Below are 11,788 nucleotides of genomic sequence, written 5' to 3'. Positions count from 1 at the left end.
TATGTATATTTGCACATTGCCACCACCAGATGGCGTCTGCATTCCTGCACATTGCTAACATAGTTTTATTTCAGGTGTTCCGTAGTTCTTTTCAACAACAACAAGTGATACCAGGCGAAAAAGGTGCAAATAATACACAAGGTAAACGCATACTTACATATATTTATAACCACGATAACATTCGCCATCGTATTTCAATTGTATCTTCGTATTAACAATAACTTCTCGTACCCTCGTGATGCCTCATCCCTCAGTTCAATATTTAACTCGACGCTTCTTAACAATAATAGAATATTTCGATTTCTCGTATTAATACAAAAATAAGACGCATTAGAAATAAAAACATATAAAAGTCTATCATCAATCAATGAATACGCATTAACTTAAGTATAGTTAAAGTTAGATCACATTGTAAAGCATTGAACGATATTCACCTCTGAACCGGCATCTCTTAGTTAACTTTTGATTCGTTCGCGTTGGAAAAGTCTTAGAAATTCTCATTACAAAAGTCGAACATATCTCAGAAACTCACAAGTATTAAATACAAATCTATACAAATGATTGAACGATATTTGTGTGTGTGTGTGTGATGCTTAAAACTAGTCACATGAAACGGCCGACGAAACCAATATTATTCGTAAATGTAAAAAAATATTGCCAGTTTCGTACAAAAATAAATACTCCTATGATGCGTAAGTGTCCGTCTGCTTCGGGCGCAGTTAAATAAAACTCTACTAATATAACATATACAAAATAAAAACGCTAAAAGAGGTCCGTTCGGATCAATCCAGATCGAGCGCGCTCTCGATCATCGTCGTCTCGCGCAGCATCTGCATGCGGTTGGCGCTCATCAGGAGGTTCTCCTTATCTTTAGGCGTGAGGTCGTTGTTCTCCAGCTTGCGTTTATCCGTCGCGTTGAGCGCGTTGTTATGCACCAGCGCGTCGGACATCTCCACCGGGTCGAGATATAAATCCTCGACGTCAATGTGCGCGTCGAGGTTCTGCGACAGCGACTGCGACTTGGTCAATTCACTCGCGACATTACTGTACACCGGCGCCGAATTCAGACATGGCTGCGAGGTGTACTGCGTGGGTTTTAGATTGGATGCGGCCTCTGACATCGCGACAATCGCCAGCGGTTGTTCGTTGTTCACCAGTTGTGTGACACTGCCAGCGTTCGACTCTGAAATTAGCATATTTCAATCAATATCATAAAATTAACATCCACACAAACTAAAATCGACTATTATTGCAAGAATCAAAAAAGCGTAGAGTGCACACGTCTATTCGTCGTTTTTTTTGTGCGAAACAAAATTAATTATTAAAATGAAAACAAAACGCATTCACCTATAGGTCCTAGACCTAGCTCTAGACGACTAGACACATAAAAGTTTGAATAAAAAGCCGTTCATTAGCAGAATTATTAATAGTAAGAGAGCAGCCGTGTTCTGTACGTGCACAATATCCACTTGCCACTTACCGCTTCGACACCGTAACGCGAGTAATATTTTTGTTTCGCAAAAACGCTTCCATCACAGCGAGAGTACAATGCAATTCAAACAAAAAAGAAAACAAAATCTGTTTATAAGGTCTAACAAGACGACGAATCATGAGCAGAATGTAATGTGTTAATCATTTTAAACGTCGAGCTAATTAAATTCATTTCCTCCACGAATTCAGTCTGAAATTTCATGAGTAATGTGTCGCAGACGAGTTGAGAGAAGTGAGATCAATAGAATCAGAGTGATAGTGATAAAAAATAGTTAGAAAACCGCGCGTTTCACGAGTTTACCGCGTTATTGTTTTAAATATTTGAGAATCTTTGATTATATTTTTGTTTTTAACTCTCTGCACTTCTAGTTGAGACACTAGAAAGTCCCGAAATAGTAATTATAATCGTATTTGTTTAGTATCTTTGCTTTTAAATATATAGATTTATATTTTTAGTATTTTGTATCTTGTATCTTGTATAGTATAGCAATACGAGGTAATAATATTGAATTTGTTTGGTTTTTGTGGGTGGTTTTCATTTGGAAGAGTAGTGTTTATCTGTTTACATAACGTCGCCATCCGTGTGTTATCCAAGATTGTCTTGAATATAAAGCCGACTAAACTCGGGCTTGGGAAAATGATTAACATTCGCGATGTTGTAAACGCCGCGCTCGTTGCGCAAGCGATTGTTCGGACAATCGCTATTCGTGCAGACGGCGTCGTCGGCGTGCACATTCTGATAAACAAACCCGCTGTGCGGCCGCATCGGGGGCCGACGCCCGACCGGGGGAGCGTAATAATCACCGCGCGAAGGCGGCGGTCGCATACCAAACGACGCACTGTAGCGTTTATCCGGCGGCGTGTACGCGCGTTCGCCCGGATCGCAGTCGTAATATCGATCAAAGTGATTATGATGATTGTAAATCTGATCCATGGAGCGATCGCGAGCCGCAGGCGGCTGCTGCTTCAACTGCGGCAGCGAAGAACTATGCACCGGCTGTCGTGGATACATGAGTTCCGGTGGATAAGCAGCGTATGCGCGCGGTTGTGGCGGCGGCGGCGCCATGGGCACCATCGGCACCGGCACGATTTGATGCGACTTGGGCGCCGGCTTCTTTATGGGCGTGTTATGATGCGTTGGATAATGACTGTAGTACGCACCTGTGTTTTCCGTCGTCTGGCGGTACACGCCCGGCATGTCGGCTGTTATCGGCGGCGCGTTATTCTGAAGCACACATTAGACAGAAAACATGTCACACCACACGCGCTTGTGTTTATCTTTACAAATACTCACAATACTAACGGGCGCAATGGGCAGGCCGTACATTTTCTGGGGTAAATGCACTTGCTCGGTGATAGGGTGCTTGGACAGTTCGGCTTTGTACTCGTCGGTGACAATTCCACGCCTGGAAATTGCATTTTATTCAAATCACATCACATATCATGCGTGGCTTTAGAATCTATAAATACCTGTCGATTAGAGAGGGACCCAATGGTCCGCAGAGGATTTGCAGGCAATTTAAACACACATTGCCCTGCGAGTACGGATTGAACGGCTCCTGGCCGCGTTTCGACGCGAATGAACCCTTGATGTCTTCGTTTGTGGTTTGATTGCTGGTTGTGAGGTATGTGTGGAAGCCGGCGAGGCCGAGAATACTCCAGATACTGAAGAAGCATATCAGTGCTACTATCAGACTGGCCGGTGACTTTTTAACGGCTTCCAGGAATTGACCACTCTCGTCCTTACTAACTATAATCAAAAAACAACGAAAATTAACGATTTTCAACACAAAAAATCATAGATAACATTTTTTACCGTTGAAATATTGATAACAGAATAATATTTTTAGTTTTTTTTGTGTACTTACTTAGAATTAAATGAGTTATTGCGCAAGCAAATATAAATACGGCGAGAAACGCTAAAGAGACTATAAACATGTAGAAGAAGCGGTAATTCCTTCGGCCGACGCAATTACCAACCTGCAACAGAGAGACAAAACAATACCAATTAGCGGGGCCGAAAACACGATCCGTCATAATTAACGCCAACGCCAAATAACATAATTAACGTGTCAAGTTCATTATTGTGCTGCGGCGCGCATAGTTTCAATCATTTCAATGCGTGTGACCGCCGGGGAAAAGTTAAGCTGCCGGCAGATTTACGCGAATAGGCGTGTAAAATGGAAAGTTTTTAAATAATCGTGACATAAACCACACACGTGATGACAAAAAAATAAAGAACCGCTAAAACGGTTTCAACTTTCACCTAAAAAACAACTTTTTTCGTGCTTGCGGATTAAGAAGTAAAACAGAATTATTATCATGTTATAATGACAATTAACTAAATAAATAATTTCAAATCATTTGTAGATATTTGGCAAGTATTGGCAATGGCAATAAACCGCAAAAACGTTGCACACACCAATGAATGCACAAACAGTTTGATATTTTTTACGCATACGTCTAAATATAACAATCCTTGAATCATAACACAGACGATATTTTTTCGAATTCCACTTCTTCATTTGTTAAATCGAATAATAAACCGCGTAATTTATTTTTTTTACTGAATTCAAGCGTAAATATGATTTCATAAAAACATTTTCTCGACCTTGTCCTATTTATTTATTTCCGATCAGCTCTATTTAATATATTTTGAGTAACCTTATTCTCGAGAATGTAGTTTGAAGTGCAGATACTAATTATAGCATTACGCCACCGTTGCTTTCATCAATCTGGCCAGTCATCGCAAACAAACACAAAAAAGACGCGTTTTACATTGGTAATAATTAAAATATCACATGGAATATAATTCTGAGTTAGTAGACATGATTTTTAACGTTGAACTGTCAATAACATGTTATTGGTGAGGTTTTTTTACAATATGAAGCTTTTAACATCATTTATCCTCGAGAAATGTAATTATTTCGTCATGTAGTAATGCAATTGTGTTACAAATTGGTTAATTTGCTTGAAAATGCAAGTTTAATTTACAATTAAACTATAAATTGTCTTGGGAAGTCGAAATTATATTTATTTTGTGGTTTTTGGTATTCTGCTTATTGCTTATTGACAAAAAAATCGATTTTTATTAACATAATTTCATATTTCGTGAGATTTTCCTAATTTTTAATCAAATTTATTTATTTTCACACATATTCTACACACGCGTGATTAATTAATAATTTCCTAGGATGTTTAATCATCCAAATATACGTGAAGATGATTTTTCTTTGAATATTTGCTCAAGTTCCCAGAAATTTTTCAATTTCCCAATCAACACATGCACACATCTGCTCTGAATGTAATTTCGACATGAGAAGAAAATCACAGCTCACGTTTTATTGATAACATTCGACAGCTATTTTTATCAACACGCCACAATCGGCGAAACACATCCGCGCGATATCAATATCGCACAACGAGCTGCTCCCAGAAAATAATCAAACTAAGTAATTTTGAACGTGAAATGTACGTCAAACTGTGAAATACAAACAATTAAAACATCATTATTCGTTTACGTGTTTAGCAGTAGACGGTAAACATCCATCAACATGTTAAGTAAATATCAATCAAAGTCTTCAGATGTATATTAACCCAACGCATTAACTAAACATTTATCTTGTCAAATAAATAAATGAAGAAGCAGTTAAATCCACAGTGTAGATTTTATCACATTATAACGAGGTGACGTTACATCCAGGAACAAAAAATAACCAAATATTGGGATTTTACGGCGACCGGCATCTGTCTAATCATTTGTAAGCTGATTATAAACTCAATTACTCTAGTAAAAATGCCGGTAAATATTTCCTGAAGTCTAAATATGAATTCCGCGTCGCTCAGTTGTATTCACTTGTGTTATGTTTAAATGATTTTGTTGTAACGCAACGTGCACCCCAACAAATTAGCTGAAAAATCGTGCTTAAGTTATAGAAATTTGCATTGCAATTTGTAGGGATGTTGGGATCATAATTACAACAATATTTCAAATGTTTCTATTAATGTCATGTCTTTGAAAAATATTCTAGATTATAATTTCTAGAAATAAAAATATTTTTCGTCGTTACCCAGAGGAATTGTAACGCTATAAAGAGGAAATTAATATAAAAAACCAAATTGTACAAATTTCGTCCTTATACGGAGTTATATTTAAAAACTCGGACAAAGATTAATGAAACCAGCGCATATGTTGCTGTACTTTTATATAATTTACAATTTCGAGTGATATCGCAATGTTACATTGAGGTACAATAAAACAAAGCGTTTTATTAACGAGCACGACGAAACCTGTGCGTTTCATCATCAAAAAACGTTCAAATCATGGGAATAAAAACGAAAACACCGCTTATAATTCACAAATTAACATAAATTAGAAATTATAATTTCTACAGTGCGTAGTTTAGCAACGAGAACACTTTAGGTATAATTGATTTAGGTGAAAATGTAAATAAATGAAAATAAACGTCTGCTTACCCAAGGACAGTGATGATCGAAACGATCAACGCAATTATCACACAAACTGCAGTGTGAGGCACGTGGCGGTCGGAAAATCTTGCACGTGAAGCAGTACTTCAACTTCACCGTCTGCCCCTTGACGATCACTTCTTTCGTGCGTGGTGGAGGCCTATACGTCGGCGAATTCGCCGAATTTGTTACTTCTGAAAGCGTCGATGATGTGTTTTAGCCGTTTTACAAAGCGCAAAACTAGTGTAGGTGAATTAATATATACCGATTTGTTTCTCTACGTAAGCGGCCTCATCGGGTGTCGCTCTCGGGATAATTCCGGGGTCGGTGAGTGATGTGCGTAATAGCGACAGCATGGTAAAGAGGAAAAGCAAGGCGCCGATGATTGGTATCGCAATAGTGACATTCACCGCTAAATACGCACAACTAAAACACGATAATTAATCACTTTAGCACATGATTTCTATTTTAGTATTTTAGGTGTATGGGTAATACTCTTACTCGTAAATAAAAAACAATGTGCTGGTGATTGTAATTAGCAAAACGGTGAGAACGAAGATGCTAGAGTTGGGCGCGATCATCAACCGGCCATCGCAGAAGAATCTGTTCCGTCCAGCGAACATTTCCCATTTTCTTGTGATTTGCCTCTTGGTCATTTTCACCCTAACGCGTGTTACACGGTTACAACCTGTGTGATGCGTTTGCTGCTCGTGTGACTCACGCAAATTTCGAGTTGTAAAAGTAAACAATATTGGGTGGAGGTGTGATGCAGAAATGAATAAACTGGTAGAGTTGGTTGTAGAAATATGGTGGTGTAAATTGGTGTGATGATGAGTTAGTTTCCTACGGCGAGGGGATTATGTCCAGTCATAAACAAAATTGTTGCAGTGGGCCCTGGTGCACATTATCGTCACGCGTCGTGTGATGTACATTTTCTCATTTTTCTTGCGCGGAGCGATTGGCGTCGGGCTGGCGAAATGATTGCGCGCACTTGTTTGAGCACGCCACGATACTGCAAAGGCAATAATTACGAGGATTATTGCGGGCAGTTCGATCACGACAAGTTAATCATGTTACGACATATGAGTCGCTTACACCGAATGCACTACTTCGCGGCTACTCACACGCCTACATCCGACGTTGTTGATAATCACAAACTGGACTGACGCGAGTGACGTTTGTGTTCATCGCTCATGTGTAAATGAATGAATGAGATTTCCAAGGAGGGGATAAAACTTTGGTGATGTCAATCCTCCTAAATATTACAAACATTAAACGTTGATTTAAATTTGTTAATATAAATTATATAGAATTATTATGTTATTTGGAAACATGTGATGAGATTTGTGTAAATTTGACATATCCCATGTGTTTTTAGTTCTCTTAAAACAGATTTAAACTTAGTTCAGTATGTACCAATCTTGAATATAGTAATTTCCAGTGCTGCCAACTTGAAAGTAACTATTGGTTTAAAATTTGTTACTTTTATAGATGTGATTTCGGCAATTTTTAGTTAAATTTTTATTTAATATGATACTAATGTTTTATTAATTGCTATAAGATTTTAATGTTATGTATTACTTATTTTATTTTAATAAAACACTTCTTCAGTTCCATTCTAACCTTAAATTATAAACATGTTATAAACATGCGAAGAATGCGAATGGTGTGAAAAGTTTTATTTACTTTATAAAACTATTTACACCCCAAAATTTATACATAAGGAAATAAAAATGGGTGAATACTCGGGTGCAACATCGGATACAAACGTAATTGGTGCTCTTTTCGGCGATTCACAAGACTATAACAAACCAATCAAAGAAATTGAGGTATAAATATTTAACATTTTATTTAATTCAATTTAATATTAATTAATACACAGGAAAAATGGAAACTAGTACCAGCTTTCCTCAAAGTAAAAGGTTTAGTCAAACAACACATAGACTCATTTAACTACTTCATCAATGTAGAAATCAAGAAAATAGTGGAAGCAAATGATAAAGTTACATGTGATGCAGATCCATTATTTTACATCAAGTACACCAATGTTTATGTTGGGACACCTGATGTTGATGAGGGTTTCAACATTACAAAACCAACAACTCCACATGAGTGCAGACTGAGAGATATGACTTATTCAGCTCCTATTACAGTTGATATTGAATACACTAGGGGAAATCAGAGAGTTTCTAGAAGTGGATTACTAATAGGCAGGTTAGTATAGAATTAAATATTTATATAATTATTCTATTAACATTAATGTTTGTTTGTTTAAGAATGCCTATAATGCTGAGATCTTCAAACTGTGTTCTTGACAACAAATCTGAGTATGAATTAGCTAAGATGAATGAATGTCCATTGGATCCAGGAGGATATTTTGTTGTCAAAGGACAGGAAAAAGTTATTTTGATTCAAGAACAGCTCTCAAAGAATAGGATTATTGTTGAGGAGGGAAAGTATGGCATTCAGTGCCAAGTTACAAGTTCAACTCATGAGAAGAAGACAAGAACACTTGTGTTTGGCAAGGGGAATAAATATTATATGGGACATAATACTTTTACAGATGTAAGTATAAACTTACACAATATAAAAGTAAATTAAGTTTAATATTTTATTTGGGTTGATTGTAGCCTATTCCAATTTCAATTGTTTTCAAAGCAATGGGCATAACAAGCGATCAAGAAATCTGCCAAATCATCGGTGTCCCTGACGTGCGAAAAATCACACCGACACTTGAAGAATGCCACGTTCATCGAGTCTACTCACAAGAAGCCGCGTTGAAATATTTAGCATCGAAGATTGTCGTCAAACGATATGTAACTTCAGCAAGTAAAGTAAAAACACCAGTGGATGAAGCTAGAGAATTACTAGCAACGACTGTTTTGGCACACGTGCCTGTTTCGGAGTTTAATTTCAAATGCAAGGCTATTTATCTTGCATTAATGGTAAAATATTTATTTTATTTTTCAAAAATTACTTTAAAAATACTAAATTTGTTTTTATTTTTATTTTAAGCTAAAGCGAGTAATAGAAGCACAAACAGATAGGACTCTGCTTGATGACAAAGATTACTACGGTAATAAACGTTTGGAACTTGCAGGATGGCTGCTTGCGCTGATGTTTGAAGATGTCTTCAAACGATTCAACTTTGATCTGAAGGCGATTGCGGAGAAGACGATTCCGAAGATTCGCGCGACGCAATTTGATGTTATCAAATACATGCGATCAGAACTTATTACCAATTGTTTGGTTTTTGCTATTTCAACTGTAAGTTTTTGATTAATCAAAAGATAATCATTATAATTCAATTATTTTGATTTAATACAGGGAAATTGGACCATCAAACGTTTCAGAATGGAACGACAAGGCGTAACGCAAGTTCTCTCACGTTTAAGTTACATCTCTGCTTTGGGGATGATGACTCGCGTCAATTCTCAGTTTGAGAAAACTAGGAAAGTGTCAGGTCCACGATCTTTACAGCCCAGTCAATGGGGGATGCTTTGCCCAAGTGATACACCTGAAGGTGAAGTAAGTATAATTAAAGTCAATCGTAATACGCATGCGTTCAACACTAAAAAAAATGACTATTTTCTCTTAAATTACAATATTTTTAATAGGCTTGCGGTCTTGTCAAAAAATTTAGCATTAATGACTCATATAACAACTGAAGGCGATGAATATCCACTTATCCGCCTAGCGAACAACACCGGCGTTCTCGATATAAATACAGTCGGAGGCGAATTCATAAACAACCCAAAAGTATACCTCGTATTTCTCAATGGTAACATCATCGGTGTAATCAAAAACTACCGCCATCTTATCGATATGTTCAGACTAATGCGACGCAATGGATTAATATCCGGCTATGTTTCAATCTATCCTAATCATCTACATCGCTGCGTTTATATAAGTAGCGATGGCGGCAGACTTTGCAGACCTTACATTATAGTCGTAAAAGGTCAACCGTTGGTGAAACAAAGTCACATCAAAGAATTAGAACAAGGCATTCGAAACTTTGAAGATTTCCTACACGACGGCCTCATTGAATTTCTTGATGTAAATGAAGAAAACGACAGTTTTATCGCCTGCTACGAGTCGGATATAGACCCACAAACCACCCACCTTGAAATCGCGACGTTTACACTCCTAGGTGTATGCGCTGGACTTGTCCCCTACCCGCATCACAATCAATCACCTAGGAATACTTATCAATGTGCTATGGGTAAGCAAGCGATGGGAACCATTGGTTACAATCAAAAGAATCGCATGGATACTTTACTTTATAATTTAGTATATCCGCAAGCACCAATGGTGAAAACTAAAACCATTGAACTGACTAATTTTGATAAACTCCCAGCTGGACAAAACGCTACTATTGCTGTGATGAGTTACAGCGGTTATGATATTGAAGACGCGTTGATTGTGAACAAAGCTTCTTTGGATCGTGGTTTTGGACGTTGCTTAGTCTACAAAAACACTAAGTGTATCATGAAACGCTATGCGAATCAAACTTTTGATAGAATTCAAGGTCCACTCATTGATACCACGAATAACAAACCAATTTGGAAACATAAAGTGCTTGATTCCGACGGGATTGTTGCACCGGGTGAACTTGTCGAGAATCGACAGGTATTGATTAATAAATCTGTGCCGACTGTACCTTCGGTACCTACTCCTGGAACGGCGGCGAGTAATGCTACTTATAGAGAAGTTCCTATTTCTTACAAAAATCCAGAGTCGAGTTATGTGGAGAAAGTTATGGTTTCCACAAATGAAGAGGATTCTGGTTTGATTAAAATTCTGTTGAGGCAGACGCGAAGACCTGAGATTGGAGATAAGTTCAGTTCTCGTCATGGACAGAAAGGTGTGGTAGGGTTAGTGGTGGAGCAGGAAGACATGCCGTTTAATGATTATGGTATATGTCCTGATATTATTATGAACCCGCATGGTTATCCGTCTCGGATGACAGTTGGGAAGTTGATTGAGTTGCTCTCTGGTAAAGCTGGTTTGGTTGAGGGTAAATTTCATTATGGGACTGCGTTTGGAGGGTCGAAAGTGGCTGATGTGAGTGAAGAATTAGTTAAACACGGGTTTAATTACCAAGGGAAGGATTTTTTCACTTCGGGGATTACAGGAGAACCTTTAGAAGCATATATTTATTCAGGACCTGTATACTATCAGAAGTTGAAGCATATGGTACAAGATAAAATGCATGCCAGGTTAGTTCTATTGTTTTATTTGTTTTTATATAGTTTTTGTTAATATTTTGTTGTGGAATTTAGGGCACGAGGACCAAGAGCGGTGCTAACCCGCCAGCCAACTGAAGGTAGAAGTCGTGATGGTGGCCTGCGTTTGGGTGAGATGGAGCGGGATTGTTTGATTGGCTATGGTGCTAGCATGATGTTGGTGGAGAGATTGATGGTATCCAGTGACCAGTGCGAAGTGGACGTTTGTAATCAATGCGGGCGATTGGGATACTGCGGCTGGTGTAACAGTTGCAAGAGTTCTGGTCAAGTGTCTACTATTACAATGCCGTACGCTTGTAAACTTTTGTTGACTGAGTTGCAGGCAATGAATATCACAGCCCGGTTGACTTTGAATCATTATTGTCAATAGACTTGATTAGGTATATCATGTTATGTTTTTATAAATGAAAATCATTTCCCACATTTATGACTTATCTGTGCTTTTCTTTGAGAGTGATTGGAAGGAATGTACGATGTAGCGAAGTGGTAGAAAGTGGTAGAAGTGAGGGTGGATATCCCCTATGAGCGACCCAAGTGGGAAGAGAAGATGCCTGACGCGCCAACCACGACTCGCCGACCTTCCC

General features: G+C 38.0%; 2 protein-coding genes and 1 long non-coding RNA gene across 3 annotated transcripts; 2 read left to right on the top strand and 1 right to left on the bottom strand.

Moving 5' to 3' along the window:
• The first annotated feature begins 87 nt into the window (after nucleotides 1–87).
• On the top strand, nucleotides 88–6,763 carry LOC135796691 (uncharacterized). The gene is made up of 2 exons (XR_010549375.1): nucleotides 88–141; nucleotides 6,431–6,763. It is a non-coding gene; the product is annotated as an uncharacterized lncRNA (long non-coding RNA).
• Nucleotides 143–6,614, bottom strand: app (Palmitoyltransferase app). Its single transcript, XM_065308817.1, has 8 exons — nucleotides 6,460–6,614; nucleotides 6,224–6,384; nucleotides 5,968–6,152; nucleotides 3,360–3,471; nucleotides 2,962–3,241; nucleotides 2,786–2,897; nucleotides 2,653–2,716; nucleotides 143–1,183 (listed from the first exon to the last, which is right to left on the bottom strand). The coding sequence occupies exons 1-8, from the start codon at nucleotides 6,612–6,614 to the stop codon at nucleotides 783–785; spliced, it is 1,470 nt and encodes a 489-aa protein (XP_065164889.1). The 3' UTR covers nucleotides 143–782.
• An 801-nt stretch (nucleotides 6,764–7,564) lies between the features above and the next one.
• On the top strand, nucleotides 7,565–11,627 carry LOC135796686 (DNA-directed RNA polymerase III subunit RPC2-like). The gene is given in 9 exon segments (XM_065308813.1): nucleotides 7,565–7,787; nucleotides 7,841–8,172; nucleotides 8,235–8,523; nucleotides 8,589–8,903; nucleotides 8,974–9,225; nucleotides 9,286–9,486; nucleotides 9,576–9,590; nucleotides 9,592–11,177; nucleotides 11,241–11,627. Coding segments are annotated over 9 exon segments (3,420 nt in total). The 5' UTR covers nucleotides 7,565–7,691; the 3' UTR covers nucleotides 11,575–11,627.
• Nucleotides 11,628–11,788: the final 161 nt, after the last annotated feature.

The sequence above is a fragment of the Atheta coriaria genome, unplaced genomic scaffold, assembly GCF_025399875.1.
Source record: "Atheta coriaria isolate IRGN ID8LTWV9N9 unplaced genomic scaffold, Caltech_Dcor_3.1 hic_scaffold_7_pilon, whole genome shotgun sequence".
Classification (NCBI taxonomy): Eukaryota; Metazoa; Arthropoda; class Insecta; order Coleoptera; family Staphylinidae; genus Dalotia; species Dalotia coriaria.
The sequence above is the reverse complement of the archived record's forward strand: the minus strand, read 5'-3'. Positions and strand labels throughout refer to the sequence as shown.